This window comes from Fundulus heteroclitus, chromosome 2 (genome assembly GCF_011125445.2).
Source record: "Fundulus heteroclitus isolate FHET01 chromosome 2, MU-UCD_Fhet_4.1, whole genome shotgun sequence".
Classification (NCBI taxonomy): domain Eukaryota; kingdom Metazoa; phylum Chordata; class Actinopteri; order Cyprinodontiformes; family Fundulidae; genus Fundulus; species Fundulus heteroclitus.
Genome location: NC_046362.1, coordinates 7886584 through 7908408, shown reverse-complemented (window position 1 = coordinate 7908408; position 21825 = coordinate 7886584). Strand labels below are relative to the sequence as shown.

Below are 21825 nucleotides of genomic sequence, written 5' to 3'. Positions count from 1 at the left end.
TCTGGAATGGCTAGTAAAGCCGTTCCAGACTATATATATATATATATATATATATATATATATATATATATATAGATAGATAGATAGATAGATAGATAGATAGATAGATAGATAGATAGATAGATAGATAGATAGATAGATAGATAGATACGTGTGTGTGTCTGTGTGTGAATTTTTTCTGGGTCTGTTTAATTGTTTTGTTTATGTTAAAATATAGGGGGGAAAGCGCAGGAATCATAAAAAGTGCCAAGGGACTGAAGCAGTTCTTACATACAGTGGTCAGAATTATCAGTCTTTATTTTTTCAGTACAAGTTTTTCAATTATTTGTCTTTGCATCGCACTAGGACTGATTGTTGGGTAACTGTCTATAAGAAAATCTAAAAATCAGTCAAATCAAAACTGCCGGAACCATTTACGTTTAGTAATATACGCTTTTAATCACTGGTACGCCACCACAAATTACTATTGATAATAAGTATTATTAATTATAAATGATGAGCAGGCACTGTTTTTTCATTGTATAATAACAAAGATACACAACTGTCCTTTATTTCGTAAGGACGTATTTTTTGAATAAATAATTTCCACAATAAAAGACTGCTTTGATTACTGTTTTTGCAATTATTTGTGTTTTTCTTTTTTTTTCTTTTTTAGGGTAAAGTGGCGCACTTTAACTGTGTGACAAATCACGCTGGGCACGTCATAGTCGCGAAACCTCAGTGCGCCTGCGCCCTCCAGTTCATTCGAGGAAGTGGGTGGACAGGCAGGCTCAGAAGCGACAGAGAAGAGTTTGTTGTTGACTTTTTTTTCCAGAGGATAAACGCCTCGCCGTTCTTTCAAAATGTCGGACTTTGATAACAACCCGTTCGCAGAGCCCAGCAGCATCAACCCCTTCAATGTGAGTGTTCAGTTTAATTACTTGTTAGATGAAACGCTGTTGGGGGTTGTTGCACAGAAGCTCTTTCGTTACAAGGGTGCCAGCACGCCAGGAAACGCGTTGGGTGGGTGAGTGGGAGGGACGTTGCTCCCCGCTTCTGGGACGCTATTGGCTAAGCCAGGAGGATTGACAGCTGTTTAGCCAATCGGCGCCGTATGTGGCAGCAGGGGGGCGGGTGTCCTCGGAGAGTTAACTTTCAGGAAGTTCACTGTAGCTAACCCCCAGAATGTGCGTCTGACTAGTTTAAATTTCATTGTCGGTATTTGTGTTCAGGCTCAGAATACAATATTTTAATGTTTGTAGCTTTAACAAGATTTACAGAAATTGCTTTTCAGTGTCAGGTTCTTAATTATCAGCCAAACACATGATGCTTATTTGCTCTTTGAAGCGAGTTTCTGGCAAACAGGATGTAGCCTGGAAGTTCATTCACTACTGAAACATTTAGAGGTTGACGTATTTGTACAAAGTTTTACAGACTTTGTTTTTAATGACTTTAATCCTAGTGTAAGGTTGATCTTTTCTTTTTTTAATTGCTTATGGCATGTTAAAGTGGGTCCTCCAAAGGGTACTGGTATTATAGTATTATACCTCCACAATGTTTAGACTGCCACCAACAGGCAGCATAAATTATTAACCTGGAGGCAGCTTGGTTGTCAAACTGTTATATATATATATATATATATATATATATATATATATATATATATATATATATATATATATATATATGGTCTTGGGGCTGATGCAGATTTTACATTTTGTACTGATTATAACCCCCAGCAAAAAAGCATTCTGTCGTTGCTTTTCATGCATTTGATTTGACTCGATAAGATATTTAGCTTACTGAGTATTTTCCAGAGTGCATTGAAGGGTTTCCAGTGCTACACGATACTGTCGTTTAAAAATCACACACCTCACTCGTCACAGAAATTTAACTGGCTGTGTTTTGGGGTTGTTCGTCTGCATCAAAAATAAGAACCCCCAGCGGTGTTGCTCTTTATAAACACATCAACCAACAGCATGCTGCACTTATGTTCACTGCAGTTATCTTTGACATCAAGTTCTTCTTTTAAAAAAATGTGCGAAGGATGAGTCGATCACAAGATGATCCAACACCGTGACTTTGAGCAGGAGCTCACAGTTTGCTGCTGCTGCTGACACACCTGTCAACATTCCCAGCAGGAAAGGGGAGCGGTTCCAGCGTCTCCCTTTCCATTTGGACGTTGGGCTCGTCACGCAGAAACGGAGTTTGGTAGAAACTCTCAATGCATCGTCCAACACTCAAACACTGTTGCTGCTGTTTTCAGAGTGAACCTGCTGTTTGTGGACCATAGCTTATGGGAAATCTGCCTAGCGTAAAGGAGTATGCACGCTAACCAAACACAGTAAATGAAAAATAAGCTTATTAGAGATAAGGATAAAGCCATTTATTGTGTCAAATTTGGTATCTAAGTGCAGTAATCAAGTAAACAAAGTAGATGGTTGCTCTTCTAGAGCCATATGTAAAGGCAGAAAGCTTTTCCTGCTGCTTAAAAAGAAACCGTGGCTTCGCTCGTGTTGTATGATCACAAGGCTCAGACGGAAACAACGAGGAAGCAGATTGAAAACAACCATCAATCCTCTTTAAATAGCGACCAAGCTGGGGCATGCCAGAACAAAAAAAAAAAACAAAAAAAAAGAAGCTGTCAAAGTCTGCAACTTCACTGAAGGTTCTGATGTTGTCCTATGCGCCGCTGTCCTGGAATGAGATCAGCTGATATCCTGAGGTAAACGTCCCCGCACCAGGAAGCACGGGTGGCTTCGATAATGCTTTTATTTAAGGTGTGGCTGCTCCCGTTGCCGTTGTTTACGTTGGTCAGCATGCGACATAACCCTGCAGCAGGTAAACGATGGCGGAAAAGCCACTGCTTTCAACTGTAAGGTGCACAAAAATGTTGCTGTTTTCAGGTAAAACGTTAACGTCAAGGGAACACGATCTCTCAGCTCAGTAATGCCCTAACCTACACCTCACTGCACCTGGCTGTTTATTCAGCCACTTCTCCACCCGTCAGACAAACAGTCACAGCCGCCCTCCACTTTATGGATCATATAAAGCGTGACCCTGCGCTCCTTTAGAGGCGTCTTAATATGACTGCACTCATTAGGTCATTTCAGCAGGTTTTTTTCTTCTGGAATGGTATTGCAACGTTTTGATGGCTCCATTATCAACCTGTGTGAGTGTCTGGGAATGTGTAAAAAAAATATAAACTCCCCAATTCTTTCAGAATGCCAGAGGTCACGGGGTCACTGTGTCTTTAGGAGTAAGGTCAGGACCGTGCATGGAAGGCTACAAGATTATCATCACAGCACGTCGCTCTTGAATCAAAGCGCCAGCGTTCCTTTACATGACACAATTGTTAATTGTTTAATACATAAAATCGAAAATTTGTACGGCTTTGAAAATAATGTATCATTACAGTCTTGTAGTGCCAACATTTAGTTATTGTGATGTAGATTTCTGATTTAATAAATCTGAGTAAAATATGGAATAAGCACCCACTGAATGTCCTAGTAGTTTTCAAACATACACAGGCATGCTGATCGTAGGTTGCAAGCTGTAGTTTTAAAACTACAGCTTAATAAAAGTGGTGGGGTGGCACTCCTTTTCAGTTTCCATGCCATGACTGTTTGAGTTACTGGCGATATTTCAGCCAAATTTTTTATTTATTTTATTAATTGGGGGGACATGTGTTAGCCCCCTTTCAGCCAGCTGAGCAGCAGTTTGCAGCTGGACGTGGGGTTGACGGCTATGCTGTTCCTCTTTGCTCCCGTCAGCTGGAGAAAACTGGCCGATCCAGAACTTTCTTCGGTTTCTCATTTAAACGACTTTGAGCATTTGGACCGGCAGGTTTGAAAACCTTTAAAACAGCGACACCAGTAACTGGGCCATACTGAATTAGCTGATGTTATAATGGTTGATAAATTTAAATGTTCAACGTATTTCTCTGATTTAAAGTGAGATAAGATCAGGTCAGATCCGGATTGCCCAGATTTGAATCCAGTTAAACCTATAAAGCATCATTTTGTGAACATGTGATCACACGATGGCATCAAGATTCAGAAATTATTTAGTTTCCTTCTTTCTTAAGGTGCGTTCACACCCAACACGATCAAGGCGAATCGGTCACTGGAGCTGCGTCTAGATGAGCGTTGCTTCCAGCGGTACTACCGTCTGTCCAGAGCCCAGTATGAGGCCCTGATGCCCCATGCCGGGGGCCGGGTCCCCCTCAGGGACACAAACGACGGGCGTCTTCAGTCAGTATATCCATCATTGCTCAATAGAAATATAGCCTAGTTGTACTAAGTACGTAACACATAATAAAATCATTTTTGTGCGTACATAAAAGGGCGAAGAGCACTGGAATCACAGAAGCGAATTTATGGAAAATTTCACATTTTTTAACTTCAGCAAAATTTCACTTTGCTCTATATGCACAAATCAGGCCGTTTGCATCGCGGAGCGTTAATTTGCTCCTGAAGGTGTATTTACATAGAGATCACATGTAAATCTCTTGCTATGTTCGTCTTGTTCCCATTCGGTGCGGACGTACCCTTTAGACTTAATTTCAGCTGTTGATCTTGTTTCGTGTTCAGACTGAACAGGATGTCGGATCTAAAAAAAAAACAAAAACATACATTTCCCAGTTCTGAAAAACACAGTAACTAAAACCTTCAGATCGAATAGCCGTATCTGGTGTTTTTTAGTTCAAAACTTGCTGTTTAACCTGTTGTTTGTACCAAATTAAAGCAAAAGGTCGTCAGCTAAATGTTCTGAATTTGCAACGGTGCTAGCTAAAAGTGTCTTGAGCTCAGATGGGGCTCCTGTTGGCCAGTTTTTGTTTTCTGTTTGTCCGACAGCGGAACAAGCACTGGGCTGAACCAAAGCCATTTAATGATTACCATTGAGCTTCCAGAGGTAATGATTGATCTGCCTTCAAAGGTTAACGCTACAATAGCAGGAGGTTGATTGGATTCGCTTTACGACTTGGTCAAAGATTAAAATTAATCTGTATCATCTGGCTTCCCCCACCTCACCTGTTCATGTTACATGAGAACAAATACTGATTATTAGACAGAATAACCTACTATTCTATGGATGTTGGGTGATATAAAGGTCAAATCAGACCGAGAACACCTCCTTCTAAGTAGCAAACTTATTCTGGTGTCTTTAAGCAGAGACATGTGGTCTTGTGAAAGAACAAACAATAGAAATGTAAAATATTAACGCTGAGGAGGGTCTGGTTTTATGAAGGGATAATTAGTTTGTTTTTCTCTCTCTTTGCATCGTAGCCACAGTTTGGTTTGACCCGCGTGTCAAGAAAGTCTTCTCCATTCACGTTTATGCACCGTTTACTGATTTCACAGCCAAAGTGATCCGTTTGCTGCGTTTACCTTTTATGCGTAGTTTCTTATTGACCACCACCTCTTTTGCTGTTTTTCAGGATCCCTCCGTCACTCAGGTGACCAACTCCAACATCGAACCAGTTGAAAACTACAACCCTTTTCCCCAGTCCAGCGTAAGAGACATAACACTTTTGACTTTTTGAAATATTCCTGCTTTCTTCTCTTTATGTTGCCTAATATGGCAACATCGGTTCAATATCATGAGATTGGACCGGCCCAGATGGGGACCAGAACTGGAATTAAAGTGTAAAAGGGGTTTATGAAATTATTTTTACATGATATTTTTGTTTTGATTAAGTTCTACAATTCCTGAAAATATCTGACGTCCTCAGAGAAATCAGCTGGTGCACAAATGTTCAAGTAGGAAATGGTTTAGCAGTTACTAAACGCAAGCAAGAAGGGACCCAATGGGAATGCACAGGTTTGAAATGGGGCCATAAATCTAAAGGGTTGGAGGGACCTGGGCCAAAATATAAAATCTGTTTGTAAATAGTGACAATTTAATTAATTTAAAGTGGGTGGGAAAAAATCACTAGTTTTAGATGCGATAAGTGAAGCTGTTGTCAAGAATCTAGAAGCATTACCAATTCATATTTTCCAGAGATGCAGTTGATCTTATTTTAAATAAGATACATGTTCTAGAGATAGGCCAATACGTTTTTTTTTTTTTTTTTAAGGCAGATACTGATTATTTTGAGATCAGTCTAACCAATCCTGCTGCTGATTTATTTATTTGGGCCAATTCTTGAAGCAGATATTGCTTTTTCTCCTTCATTTACATGAAAAAAGTGACACAATGATAAGTGTTACACAAGTCTCAATTTAAACCAAAACCAAACATTTATTAACATAACTGAGAAAACGTATCAACAATAGATGTCACTGTAGAACATTTAAATATATAACAGTAAAAACAATCTTAACACTAAAATGTTACGCTTTATGTCGCAGTATGAGGCTATGTTAAACACTTAAATTTGTTTCTACATAAAAAATGACCGTGTTTTATTATTTAAGCTGTTATGCGAAGCCAACACACTATTAGGCCTACAGGAAACTGTTAGTGACGGACACTCAGAGAGAGGGACACGCACACAGCGACGTCATGAACGTGTGACGGCGAGAAAAGAGCTTCTTTAGGCCAGTGGGGTGGAGGAGAAAATACCGAGCACCGCTGCAGCGTGGACATTATTTGATGTAAAGTTAGATGCTGTACGCGCGCTGATTGGTAATTGCTTTCATGTGCGTACATGGTTCTCCATGGCGGCGCGCGTATGAGCAGCGGTGGCAGCTGGCCGGCGGCCCAGCTGGAGATCTGACGTGGGTTTTTTTTTAGACGGTGGGAAAGACTGCCTGGATCAACCACCGTTTTTAAAAAAAAATTAAATTGATAGACATGCTCATTTTAGTGGCAGGGCGAAAGAGAAAGTTGAAAATACATGAAGAAAAAGCAAATATCGGGCCAAAACATCGATTGGCTGACGCATCGGTCGACCTCTATCTTGTTCAATATTTAATGCGTTTACTTCCCTTTTAGACATCATGGCAGCCTTGACTGAATGGAGACAGTTGATCTGTTTTGTACTTGAGCTGCCTTTGTCATTTCAAGATTCTGTTTCTTAGTTGTCTTAATTTTATTGCCTTCATGTTTACCTCCATATTGGTATAATGAGCTTTTTTTTTTATTATCTGTGTTTTTACACATCTTGTAACTCTGCATGGCCCCGTCCACATGTAGACGAGATTAGGTGTAACCGCAGTTATTTTGACGTTTAGGCGTTGTGTCCAGTTCGTCCTTTTGGGACACATCACCTAAATGATCATTTTTGAAACCAGAGTGGGCAAATTTCAGAATGCCGGTTTAGTATTTTTGTGTATACACGCTAAAAGCGCCTTCTCAGAAACAATGACGTTGTAGTTTCTCTCTATATAATCCGTATGTGCGTCAATCTCAAAGAATAACAACAAACATGGCGGCGTTCAGCGTTGCCTTTGCGCTAAGTCAAATCTGGACATTGTTATCCATGAGCTCTAGCCTGCTGCGGTGAACCAAATGAACCTCATGCTGCGGGATTCATGTCGGAAAAGAGCCAGAATGACGCTTTGTTTACTTAACATGAGTTGTCTGCGCATGCCAGCTGTTTCTGCTAGTGTCACAGCGCCACCAGTGGGCCCGGCATACTTACTACAACCTTTTCGTGACGATTTCGTGAAAATGTTCATCACCGTGTGGACAGGCCCTATGTTTGCATTTGTTTTCTGAGATGTGTTTTTTATTATTTTGTTCTTAAACGTTTAGACTTCTTCGCATCAACTATTTGCTTTTTTTTCAAATCTCCTGCCAGGATTTCGCAGCCACTCACACCACGCCCGCCTCCACCTCCGTCTACCAGCCGGCCGTGTTGCAGCCGTCTACAGAACCCAGTCCACAGGTGGGAACACAGCATCGGTCACTCACTTCCCTCAGTGCCGTTCCTGTTCATGTGTCAGCTGACGTTTTATTGAGGCTCTAATTGTTTTGTGCAGCTGGCGAAGCGTCAGCTTTATCACAAAACAAATCCACTCCAAAACAAACAGTGAAGGCGGTGAAGGAGCCAGAGAATGGTGTAATGTATACCAATGAGCTGGTGTAGGAGTGTCTTTGGGTCAGACTGAGGCTTACGCTGTTAAAGCTGAAACATAAACTCTTGGACCTTTTCTTTAAATGTTCATCATAAGCGTCACTCAACCTGTTGTCAGTGGCTGTGTCTGAGGAGCTCTGATCATTTCACGTGATACTAGACGATGTCTGATAGCCACCCAAACATCATTTAAACCTGCTTTCCGTCAGCTCTGCTTCAAAGTAATCTAATTGGTGAAATAAGTCCACCTTTGCGTAGTTGAATGGCAATATAAATGCAGCTGCTCTGTCCTTGAACTGCAAACCTACCAAAACGCTTTCGTCTGAGCTTTCAAGCTGAGCAGTAGTAAGAGAAACGGCCACGAGGGGCCATGCTCATTCTGGAGGAGCTGCAGAAATCTACAGCTCAGGTGGGAGAATCTGTCGCCAGGATGGCTATTCCAGGTTCTCTCTACAATTCTGGCCTTTATGGCAGAGTTACAAGCAGAAAACCAGCGCAGAAAGAGAGCCAAAGATGTCAGATTTGGCCGAATTATGGCAAACCCGTTGAAGAAGGTGGTCTGGTCAGATGAAACCAGGAATAAACTTTCTGGTCTTCACGCTAGTTGTGTGTGTGGTGGAAAATAAATACTGCACGTCGCCCTGAACACACCTGTCCCCGTGTTGAAACATGGCATCGTACTGCTGGGAGGCTTTTCCTCAGCAGGGTGATGAGCTGATGGATGGAGCCAGGCACAGGGCCGTGCTGGAAGAACGCCTGTCGGCTTCAGAAGGCTTGAGACTGGAGTGGAGATTTAAGCTTCGGCGGGACAGCAGTGTTACGCATACGGCGTTAAGATGGGGCGGTTTAGATCAAAGGAAAGTCATGAATCTAGATCCAATTCTGAATCTGTGGTGAACTTTAAAGACACTTTCCATCCTCAGATTTTTATTTGTAATAAATCATTTTCATTAAAATCATTTTCCTTCCACTTCACCATCATGCAGCACATTAACTTGGTTTACAGCATAAAGTGCCATCAAAACACTTTCAAGTTTGGGGGTCCTAATTCATGAAATGTGAAAATGTTTGATGCTTCTCCAAAAGCGCCGACATAACACAAGATAAGAATCCCTTTACTGAAATTCGTGTGTATGAGTGGCAAACACACAGACAGTTGCACACAATTATTAGCAGCGAAAACAAAAAAACGTTGCGTGAGCCTTTATGAGCCCTGAGGGCACTTTGTTAATGTTCTGGTTGTGCAACCTTGTTTCGTTTCACAGTTCTTTACCTCTGACTAAGACGGTGGGTTCTGAATCATTACGCAGGCTGAATGTGGAGTCGATCAGTTTCACATTGTTGCTTTGCAGCGTTTGTAAAGCCTTCTGTTCGCTCCCCGCTGCATGCAGCGGACGGAAATTTCCCACAGAAGCTCCACACTCTGTAGTCACAAAGATCCATTCTTGTGCCTCTGTCGTGTTTTGTCGAGTCAAGTCTTCTGAGCCTCTTTTTATATAATTTATTTCTTCCAGGCGTCTGCTGCTGCAGCTCAGGCCAACCTGCTGAGGCAGCAGGAGGAGCTGGAGAGGAAGGCTGCCGAACTGGACCGCAGGGAGCAGGAGCTGCAGGGCCGGGGCCCCACAGGTCATTAAAGACAAAACCCACCCTTCTCCACCACAGCGTCGCAGGCAGCGCACTTTACTAAGACAGGAAGACATTGTGCCATGTCTGCATTCTGCTGCAGAGAGGATGCTTGCAGTAACATGCAAACCTATACTCAGGGTCTGAAAAAAAAAAAGGCTCTCACTGTCCACATCAGCAGCTGTGAGATGGGGCATGTGCTCATCTGAAATCCCCACTTAGACATGAGTGATGGCGCTCTAAATGATAAAGCTGCTGCAGGTCTAAAGCCTTTTCATTTTCACCCTCACTGTTCCCTGTTTGCTGACTAAGTACTGGTCTGCATGACTGTAGCTTTCTGTACAGGTTTTAATGGCTGTCCCTAGCATTATTATTTTTTGTTTCAGCCATGCATTTAGCATTTCTTAACATTTGCCCCTTTTAATGTTTAAGAAATATCTTACAAACACGTGAGGGTCTTATATGGGCAGTAAAAAAGCTGTCAGAGGGCAGCAGCGCTTTGTGATGAGCCAACGCTGCAGAATGTCCCTGCAGCTTCGCATTAATGCTTCCTGTCTTCACTCTCTGCCTTTTTTTGGTTGAGTACCTCTGCAGACCAAATGGATTGTCCGGAAGATTAGCAGGATGACGTTACCTTTTTTGTCTCGACAGGTAAAGAAAACAACTGGCCTCCGCTTCCCAAGTTCTTCCCCATCAAACCGTGTTTCTATCAGGACTTCTCAGGGGAAATTCCCGTAGAGTACCAGAGAGTCTGCAAAATGATGTACTACCTCTGGATGTGTGAGTGCTTTACATTTTTAGGAATGCTTCACTATCATTGTGAAGCCACCACACCCAACGTGACCATGTGTCGATGTGTTTTGATGCCCACGAAGAAGTAAATGCATGGAGTCCTGTATGCGGTCAGTGTTACCTGTGCATGAAGATCACTTTGCTGTTTCTTTCAGTCAACTGTATGGTTCTGTTCCTCAACCTGCTGGCCTGCCTGGCTTACATGATCAAAGCATCGGAACATGGCATAGACTTCGGCCTCTCCATCCTCTGGTTCATCCTCTTCAGTCCCTGCTCCTTCCTCTGCTGGTACCGGCCAGTCTACAATGCCTTTAAGTAAGTAGTTCTTCTGGAAAAAGACCTATTACAACCCCGTCTTAATGATAAAAATGGCAATAATAATGATAAATCTGCACATACACAGTCCGTTGGATACCAATAAAAAGGGAAAGCTGCAAGCAGTGTTGAACTGAAAGGCCCTCTCACCTCGGCGCTGCTCCGCCGTTTGTCGTAACCGCCGGCGTTCAGCATCGCCACCACCGGCACGCCTGCCAGTCAGTTCGGCATGTAGCCGCTAGGTCCATAGTACCTTCAGCAAGGTTCAGTTCAGGTCCCGTGAGAAGTATTCGAAATTTGACTAAAGTCTGACCTTACTGATGGAAGTGGTTGTCACTTCCCGTTTGGTGAGCAATGATCAGTGAAGACGTGCTGTAGTTTAAAACTGTCTTTTAAAATAGTCCGTCCCGTCATTCAACTCAGAAACCTGTGACTGTGTGGACTAAAAGGTCATCAATTCACCATGCCGATGTGTTGCTTAGTGGTCAATGATGACGGTGTGAAGCTGACCATGATTCATGGAGATATTGCTGTTTGAAATATTCTAGCGGACTGAGTGGATTCAAATTCTAATGTAATCTAGGTTGTAAACGATCATTCAAATCCAGTTTGGAGCAAACCAGATCATGCAGGTGTTTAGTTACTGTTCAGAGGATTCAGCATCGCCTTGTTCTGTGTGCTCAGACGCAGCTTACGTATGAGTCAGAGTGTAGAAGGAGGACGTCTGCCAGGGAAACATGTCACTTCCTTTTCCTTTTCAGTGATCTCAGTGACTGACCACATATCGTTGCACACCCACAATGGATAAATCCCACCAACTGTGGCGTAATTCTGTCTTTCAATGTGAAAGTTACACCATTTGGAGTTATTTTTGAAGTTGTTTGAAGGCTGACCACGGACCCAATTTGAAAGCTCAAAGCTCAACATCCCAGGAAGCGTTTGTCAAAATTCAACGTGTAAAATCTCAAAAACCTTTTGGAATAACCCTTTTACCCAAAATGGCTGATTTTTTTTTTTTAAAGGTCTGAGTTATACTTGCTGGTCTGGCTGGGTTTAGAGGGTGCTGTAGAAGTGATTGGCCACGCCCCTTTAATTCAATTTAAAATGTTTACTAGGGGGACAATTTGAGCAAAGCTGTGTGAGTTTTTGTATATGGGCAGGCCTCCAACAAGCCATTTGATTTGTCAGTAGAATAATATTGATAAGGAAAATTGGAATTACGTTCAAATAGGCAGTCCCATGGTCCTCTCTCTCCTGTTGAAGCCGAGGGCTCTGACAACACTGTCGCGTCTCCTGCTTGTAAGCTGAATTTTTCATCTGGCAGGAAAGAATAGTTCTATCCTGCTTTATTGTTCATGACGTGATAGGAGCGTAATGTAACATTATCGGGTCCTTCCATGCTACATGCCCATATTTGCTAAATTTTGTGTCATAGATAGCGGTGCTTAATGTGATGTCTTATATTGTTTCTAAACTGTTTTATTGAAACATCATTAGCTCTAGTTTGTAGTCCAACTGTTTTTAATATTTGCTTTTAGTTTCTATTTTCCCATGTTTTGTTTCTACATTTTATACCAACTTGCTTTTATTCTGTTTTATTATTTATCTATTTAAATAAATTTGCTTTGCCTTGCCTAAATGTGAAGCACGTTGAGATTTAAGAAATGTTTTGTGTCTTCTTTTTGTTTAGGAGCGACAGCTCTGTCAACTTCTTCTTCTTCTTCTTCGTGTTTTTCTGCCATGTGGTAATCGTCATCATCCAGGCTGTGGGCATCCCCAACTGGGGCAACAGGTGAGCAACGCCGTTCATGGCCAATCCTAAAAAGTCGACAGCCACTGCTTTGGCTTTTTGTGTCCAGCCACAAATCTCAGCTGGTTTAGACAAACTCCATATTCACGGCAGCAGCACAAGGATCACTGTCAGGCATGAAGTGTGAAAATAACGTGGCTAGATTAGCTCTACAAGCACAACATTCAAAATCTTTCAACATTAAAAGTAAACATCTCAGTTTTTATGAAGTGACAAATACAAATAAAGTGTCAGTAGTGTAAGATAGCCAGCTATATGAAATACCTTTATAAACTACCAATAACCTGTTATTGGTTAGATTTGCGCTGTGCACCAAACCAAGGCTCACTCTGAGCACACTGCAGCTAAAAACTATGACGGAGCCCGTTTTGTTTGGCTGCACTAGACCAGGCTCCACAGAGGACTGCCAGGGATCTGTCTCCCTGGTAAATGAAGTCATGGTGCTTGTCTCCAGCAGGATAGGGATGGGTCCACCCTGGACAGGGTGCCAGTCCATCACAGGGAACACAGAGACAAATAGGACAAACAACCACGCACACACTCACACCTAAGGGCAATTAAGAGTCACCAATTAACCTAATAGTTATGTTTTTGGACTGAGGGAGGAGGTCGGAGTACATGGAGAGAACCCACGCATGCACAGGAGAACACGCTGACTCCATGCAGGAAGAGCCCTGGTTGAACCAAGTATTTGCTGCAAGGCTACAGTGCTACCAACCGTGCAGCCCCCAGACCAAAGCCCCTTTTATTCATTTATTAATACGGATTCGTCAGACTTATGTTGTCATTAATGCTGAATTTATTAATACCTTGTTATTCTCTGAGAATAGGCAGCGAATATTGTAACACAGGTTATTTTACAGAGAGGGGACAGAAGCAGATATTTGTTGCCAGGACATGTTGAATGAAAACTCAGAAACACATCAGCAACGATTCTCATCTCAAAGAGTACTAGGGGTTGGATACCTTAGTCCTGGTAATCGTACAGTTGAATCCTAAAAAAAAATAGAATATAAATAAAAAGTTCATTCATTTCACTAACTCAATTCAACAAATGAAACTTGTGTATTAGATTCATTATGCTGGCTGGTGTGCTAAAGGTCACTACTAAACAACCTGGGCTTACTTAACGCCTCTACAGAGCCGCATCCTGATTGGCTCCCAGCCACGCTGCACTTATGCACCGGTCCATGCTTAAAGGAGCCCTGACCAAGTATTGGGAGTATATACAGCACAGTGCATGGACACACCTTTCAGTGGGCCCACGTTTCTACATTAAAAGCATTTTTATTGGTCTTCTATAATGTTTAAATTTTCTAAGAAAGGTTGACAGCTAATGAAAACCTAACTGTCTCTCTGCATCTCAGTAAATTAGAATGTGCTCTTATGAAGCTCGTTTGTCAGGCTAAAAGTACCTTGGATAACAACATTTGTGCATGTATTTAACATAATTTTCATCTAGCCCATATTAAAATTGTCAGCTGTAATATTCTAATGCTATATGTGGTGTTTGCTTCAGCTGAAAGCAGAAAATTATAATTAACAGAAATAATGGCTTTAAAACATCAGCCTGTGTGCATTTCATCTATATGTGTTTCACCTGGTGAATTGAGTTACTAAAGTAAATAAATAAAGTTATAAACGTGGCTCTGTATATTATGTGATCAGTCAACAAATGATCTACAACTATACTTTTGTCGTTCTTGTTTGCATTTTGAGAACATTTCCCAAATCTTCAGGAGACGGGAGTAATAAATAATTTGGCTGTACGTTTTAATACACATGGACATTACTTGTCTACTCGAAGGTATGGAATCAACTCATTTGTTTAATTGTTGCACTGAATATATTATAAGACTGACTAAAGTGCCTTCAGTGAATTTCCCCCTTATTGTCTTCTGCCTCATCTTCCTCACCTTGTCTTTGTCCTTTCGTGTTTTCTGACAGAGTCTTTTCTTTCTTCAGTCTCTGTGTCTGCCGGTAACCCCGTAAGTTCCCACTGCTTCCTGCCACGTCCTCTTCTTTCTCTTTTCTCTTTTATTTTGGAAGTTTCTATTAGATTCAATTACCGGCATAAAAACAAAGTCAAACTGAGCCAGAATGTCAGCTAAAATAAAAAGTTTATTCAGACTGCTGACTTCTAGCTAAAATACTAAAGGAATAATTAAGGTTATTTGTTCTTAAAGATGTTTTTTATAAAAGGATTTTTCTTTGGATTTATTTCCACTTAATAAATATCTCGCTTCCTCTGTTCTGCTTTTACTTCTCTTCTTCCTTATCTTTAAACCAGGGGTGTCAAACTCATCTCTCTCACAAAAGTAATTAAACGGGCCGGTTGCACATGTATCGCTGATACATAATTTAATTTCAGTTCACATAGAAAAATAAAAAATACACAGTGACAAAAGTAGCACCTTAGGCCCATTTTATACAGTTTATCTGCAAAAAATAGTTGATATTGGGGAGAGTTGCATTTTAAACTCATCATTCTATCACCTTTTTCTCTTTTTTGGACATTTCTGGGTTGTTTTAATGTGTTGCAGTTTTTTAAATGAATTTCTGTTTTTTGGTCATCATAGTTTTTTTTTTTTATCTACAGCTGCATGCTTGCAGGACATGTGTTTAGAAGGTGATCTGCTAGCGAATGTGTTTGATGAAAGTTGACCGTATTGCTGCCAGTAAGCCTGAAAGCCCATTGCTTGTTTGTTGACTGCAGCGGTTGGATTTCTGCCATCATGGGGTTGCGTTCAGACAAGGCGGTGGGATGCATCATGATCATCGTGGCCAGCCTCTTCACCGTTTGTGCCGTGATGTCCGTCATCTTGCTGAAGATGGTAAGAGCTCGCTCGGTTCAGACAGCAGTATTCAACATGTCTTCAAGCCTCTCTGTATTTATTTAAGTCACGATCAAGAGAGGAGAATTTTGTTCACAGAAGGAACTTGGTACAATTTTTCCTAATATGGTTTTTCATTTTAGTTCATTTAGTTTCTACTTTGTGGTTTTAAAAACATGCAGTAGTGAGAGAAAAAATTAAGAGCAGCACTCGGGCTGTCACGGTATCTTCACATGTCTGGTCACGTGGAGATTTAATATTTTAGCAATCCACAGAAATTCAAGAAATAAAATAAATCAACAACATAAAAATCAAGATTTTTTTTTATTTTCTCTGAATTATCATTTAAAAGAGAAATAAAAAAAAAATTGGGGGGGGGGGGATAAATAAGGATGTTAGATGTATAGTATAGTATAGTATAAGACAAAGACTGGACTGGTGTTCTTTGACATATGAGTTTAAAAAACGGATTATTTCCATGTCAGACCAGACCATGTTCAGAGAGAGTTTGAGGAAAAAAACACGAGACCATCGTCTAAAAAAAAAAAAAGAAAAAAAATCTTTAGTAGAACTGGACCCTGCAACACGACAATGACCCAAAACATACCAACAGATTCACCACTGATGGGACCAAAACTAACAGCATGTCTAACCTCAGATGTTTATTATATTGCTGGGGAACCGAAATGAGACGTACACTACCAATCCAAAGTTTGGACACATCTACCAATTCAAATTTTTATTTTTAGCGTTATGTCCGGGAACTTCTTCAGGACTGTCTGAAAACCCGTTCAGGTGATCGAAGTAGTAAACAAAACCAAAGGGGGCTGTTTTGAAGAATCTACAGTATAAAATATGATTTTATTTATTTCATAATTTTTGACACATGATTACATATACTTGTGCTTCATAGTCCTCACTGTGTATCTGCAGTTTAGAAAGTAATAAAGATAAGGAAAAGCCATTAAGAGAGAACGGTACGTACAGACTTTTGACTGGCTGTCTACGTACAGTAGGTGGCGCCAACAAGCGCCTCATTGAAGTTATTTCAGCCAACGGCAGTAAGACCAGGCAGGAACGTGTCCTAACTTCAGCCAGAAAACACATTTTATTGGCTTTCGCTTAATGAATACAAGAATGGTGCTTTTTGGTGTTTACCTCCTACTTATATAGCGTTCTTTTCCAGAGTTAAGTGAAGAATTTTACATTGGTACGTGAACAGTTCCTTGAGAAAGGACCGAATATTTCAGGAAGTGGCCTAAATTTGTTCACGTGACAAAAAATAGAGATGTGCATGGTTTTGCTTTTCCAGTGTAGAAGCCCTGCTGTATGCCTTTATAAAAGCACTATGTTTGAGTCTTCATACCCAATCATCACTGCCCCGTATCTGATGAGACCCATGTCTACCTATCACCACAAAGCAGGACATCATTAAGAATTGGGATGGAACAGACACATTAAGGGTCTTAAAAAAGTGTGGCATGCATTTTTTTATTCCGCTCCCTTTGCTGTGATGACCCTGAATAAAATCCTGGTGCAGCAAACGGCGTTGAGAAGTCTTACCTATTCAACGAATAAAGTATGCATGCAGCTGTTGTGTGAGAAGGCCTGAGTGGCTTGTCGGAAAACATTATTGAACAAACGGTGTCATGAAAAAAAGTTAAAGATTCAAAAGACATGATTAATATAGCATGACGGTGTCTATGGAAACATTAGCTTTGAAAAACGTTTCAACGCGTGTCACTAGCTGATAGGACACCGACTATAGGAGCTGATGCCATGCAGGTTTTTGTTAACCTGACACAAGCCAGATGTATGTCGCTCCGCCTAGCTTCACTCACATGCATCTGGGACATCGCCCATAGAAAGTGATTTCCCCAATCAATTTTATGGTCTGGCCAATCAGGACGCAGGGCTGGAATTTCATAGATGTGACGTAGTGGAGACGCGACCATGACGTGAGACTGTTTTGATAGCAATGGCAGCTCGTTGAGGAAGCAAGCGTTAACATTGATGCTGCTATTTCTTCTGTGTTGTCCAATCTACCTAATATTGTTTCATTAAAAGAACATCAGAGGACGGCTCTGAAGGCTTTTGTTGGCGGAAACCATGTTTTCGCCCTTCTCCCGACCGCATTTGGCAAGTTTTGTTTTCCGGGGCTGCAGACGCGGACGCACCCCGGAGCGGTTAGCGGGAACCATATTAGGAGGCCTTTAGTCCTCGACGCGGTCGGCCCGGGATCGACTCCGACCCGCGGCACTTTGCCGACTGTCTTTCTCCCTCTTCCTGTCGGCTCACTGTCAATAAAATGCGTGCCACTAGAGCCGCAAACACATAACAAAAAAAAAAAAAAAGTTTTGTTTTTTTTCTGCGTCACGGGTTGGCTTCGGTGCGAGTGGTTGAAATAGCACGTCAATAAAGATGACAGACAACTGGCTTATCCAATCATATCCAAGAATTTTTGATAAGGCCCAGCCTTCAATAAAGGCAATTCCTGTCCCAGATGGATGTGAGTGAAGCTAGGCGGAGCGACATGCGTCTGGCTTGTGTCAGGTTAGGTTTTTGTTGCTGTTAACTGATATTGTTAATACATGGCATTCGTTCCGATCCTTCAATCCTTTAAAGTGTGCCGTTCTCCCTGCTTTTTCTCCTTCCTCAGGTCCACGGCCTGTACCGCCGCACTGGGGCCAGCTTCCAGAAAGCCCAGCAGGAGTTCTCCCAGGGCGTGGTCACCAGTAAGGGCTTCCAGACAGCAGCTTCTGGAGCAGCCTCTGCCGCTGCCCAGCGAACCTTCCAGGGGAGCAACTAAAGGCGGACTGAGCTAAAAGAAGCTCATCAGTGCATGTTGGACCCCCCCCCCCCCCCTCCATTGTACATCCTGGTTTGCACCTCCAGAGCGCCTGCAGCTGAGCGTCGACGTCCAGTTCTGTGCGGTAAAAGCAGCCAAGGGGGAAAGTCACACGTCAAGTACAAACTGGGGTGGAAGACGCAAATGAAGATTCCTGATGTCCGTATCAGCATGCCTCTGCTTTGTGTATGTTGTTTCAATGCCTCTCTGACAATGCTCTTAAATGTATGTGTGACAGGCCCGCTCAGTGTGGGTGCACCAAGATTGCTTCTCTGCTCTGCAGGTGGACCCTCAACATAAATGTTTGTCATTGATTGACTTGTTTTCTGTCTCAGAAGCATTTTATTCTGGGGCAATCGTTCCAGTTTGGTAAAAAAAAATAATAATCTGCAGAAGTTGGGGGAAAATAAGTCCTCTTTGTTTTATTTGCTTGAATCTGGACATCAGCGTAGAGTTTGGTTTTAAATCTCTACATTGAAAAGATATTGATGAAACACGCTCTACTCTGCGGTGGTTTTGTCACATCTGCAGAGGAAAGCACTACTTAACATTTCACACTTGTAGAAAGCAGAATTGACAGGTCCTCAGTATAGTTTCAGAAACTCTAATGTGATTGTTTTTGTCTTGGGTCATAAGTGTGATAATTTTGTATGCATCATTTCAATGCTTTTTGAAAGAGCTTTTACTGGAATATCATCTATCAGAAATTGCCATTTACACTGACAGGTGCTCATGCAGTCTGTCCGGAGCCATTCTTTAAAAAGCAGCCAGTCTGATCTAGATTCCTTTGATTTGTGTCTTTAACTCTGTTGCTGTTAGTGGGACTGCTTAAAAGCGACAAAACGAATGAGAAAGTATCTCAGAATTTCGTAGAATTTGAAGCATTTCAACAATTTGTAGCAATCACAGTTCCCTGGTGCCTTTTTGTATTTGGCCAGTTTTCACCATAATTTCATTACCAACCTTTGTTTCTGAACAGAGCCGGTGTCTAACCCAGTATTCTGCTAAGACACTGCGTTGTCATTTTATCTCCGAACGCGCTTTTTTTAAAACTTGCCTTGTGGTCACAGAGACATAAATTATTCCCACACCGCCAGACATTTCTCTAATCTCCTATATTACAAAGCCTATGTGTGTGTTATTTAATGTAGTGTTTCAAAACTTCAGCCGAGATGTAACTTTTGTAAGTATTTTTTCTAAACAGTCCGCAGATGATTTCTAATGTTCTTTCACCAAATATGTAGCTGATAGAAAATTTGATGATGAATTTGTTTAGTTTGACCTGGATGGATCATTCTGGGGTTAAAAAAAAGAAAGAAAAAAAAGACAACCTGGTGCCTTTTGTGTTTCACCAATGGATATTGTATCTAATAAAAATGCTTTGCTCTCATTTAAAGCCGAAATCCTTCTATTTAGGGTGCTACGGAAAAGTATTCAGACCTCCTTCAGCTTTTTCTGATTTTTTTTTTTTGTCAAATCATACCCACAACCTTGAACGAGCAACACACTGTGGCACGTAATTCTGTAAAGTGGACAACCGAAAGAAAAAGGGTCACAAAGAACACAGCAGACGGGTGAGAGCCAGAGGCATAACAGCCAAGAGGCATAACTCTGGAAGAGCTGCAGAGATTCACAGCTCAGGTGGGAGAACTATTAGTCCTGCCCTCCATAAATGAAACCAGAGGAAACCCTTTAAAGTTCTGTTTGCCACAAGCTAGAGGACTTGATTGATGAAATTAGAACTTTTTTTTTAGTCATGTCTGAAGACACCATTCCCACCATGAATGCAACACTGTGGCGGTAGCATCATGCTGAGCCTATGCTTTTTCTCAACAGCGACAGAGAAGGTGATCAGAGTTGTTGAGAACAACGATGGAGTGAAAACAGAAACGGTGCGGTCCTGTTGGGGAAATCTGAGGCTGTAAAAGAATTAAGCGGAGGTTACCTACCTACATACCTAGCTAGTTAGCTACCCAACATGTGGCCGATGGCTCTGACCTGTTCATTTTGAACCCTTTGGTTCATTGTCGGCGCTTTGTGACCTCTGTGTCTCCTCTCTGACCCAGACAGTCTGCAGAGGATCAGCGCTGTAACCCGAGCTGCCACTTCAGCTCCCTGTCTGTCTGCTTGTCACTCCAGCCGCTCCATCGCTGCTTGTTCCAGCAGGTCGGATGCAGCCATCACCCAGACAGCACAGCTCCCTCAGCAGAAAGGCTTTTTTTTCTGTTAATAACTAACCGTGGCCTGGTCACATGCGGCTGATGGAGAAATCAAGCCTGGCTTATCAGTTGAAACTACAGCGGCCCGCAGAAGTAATCACCCTCCCTAACCTCTTTAGACCCGGTATTTGTAGCCTAGACATCAACTTTTAGATGCCTGAAAATGATCAGTTTCTCTTCAAACATGGGGTTTTCTTTCTCTTGACAGATCTGTAAATGAGGTTGAAAATTAAAAACACTTGAAATGTATCCGTCTGTAATATACAAGTTTCTTCTTTTGAATGGAATTACTGAAGATTATATTGTACTTATAAGAACAGCACCTGTATACGTTTGAAGAGAAACTGATCTGTTGGAGCCTTTTTTTTCCAAGTGTCTAAAAGCCTCTGGACAAAAGTTCTCGGGTCTCAAGACGTTTTTAATGTTTGAACCATTTAATCTGCAGAGTGATGCAAACAACAAATAGGACAAAATAACAAAACTTCAACGTAAGTAACTGTTAGAACACGCCTTCTAATTTTTAACCCAAAGCTTTCTTCAGACTACTTTTCTATAAAGACCTGCTCTAAGGAGCGTACGGCTTATTGTGGTCCTGTGGACAGATCCTCCAGTCTCGGCTGTGGAGCTCTGCAGCTCCTCCAGAGTCACCTTTGGTCTCTGAGCTTCCTCGGATTAATGTCCTCCTCGCCTGGTCTACGAGTTCTGGTGCGCGGTCCTCTCTTGCAAGGTTTGTTGTGCTGGTCATGGAGCAGAGTATATAAAGCAAGCGCTGTTTGTTTCCTGCTGTCGCTCTCTCTCACCACGGCCCCCTGATGGACTTGACGTGCTGCTTTGCTCCTGGGCCTCATTTTCATCATGCACATTTGAGTTTTTCTTTGCTTTTGCATCTCATCACACACACAAACACACACACACACACACACACACACACACACACACCACATTCAAGCCTTCACATTATATCACTGCTATTGCTGCTATTGACACATTTCATTGTAGTTTTTGTTAACTTTATACTTAATCCTTAATAAATGTTGCCTTTGTGCACTTTTACCGATGGCATGGTCCCCCGTCTTTATTTAGTTTTCTCCTGATTATAAACCAATCTGACTTACATTTATATAAAAAAAATAGAAAATAACTTTACACAAATCTGTTAGCTAATCTTGTATCTTTCAGAAACCTTACTAGTGACTTTACTATGGGAATCAGGCCTGTTTAACATCTCGATCATTGTTAAGGGAAATTTCATGTCCCTAGTCATTTGGTCTCTCTCACTTGCATACTTCCAGCGTTCAACCAGAGCCTGTTCAATTCTTTTTATTTCTCCACAATGTGCACAGTTCCCTTATGGGGGTTTCTCTATAATATTTAATCCACTA

General features: G+C 41.7%; 1 protein-coding gene across 1 annotated transcript; it reads left to right on the top strand.

Moving 5' to 3' along the window:
* The first annotated feature begins 717 nt into the window (after nucleotides 1-717).
* scamp2 (secretory carrier membrane protein 2) lies at nucleotides 718-19614 on the top strand. Its single transcript, XM_012862470.3, has 9 exons — nucleotides 718-899; nucleotides 5420-5494; nucleotides 7727-7813; nucleotides 9517-9628; nucleotides 10277-10405; nucleotides 10573-10732; nucleotides 12423-12524; nucleotides 15259-15376; nucleotides 18036-19614. The coding sequence occupies exons 1-9, from the start codon at nucleotides 843-845 to the stop codon at nucleotides 18183-18185; spliced, it is 990 nt and encodes a 329-aa protein (XP_012717924.2). The 5' UTR covers nucleotides 718-842; the 3' UTR covers nucleotides 18186-19614.
* The last annotated feature ends 2211 nt before the right edge of the window (nucleotides 19615-21825 follow it).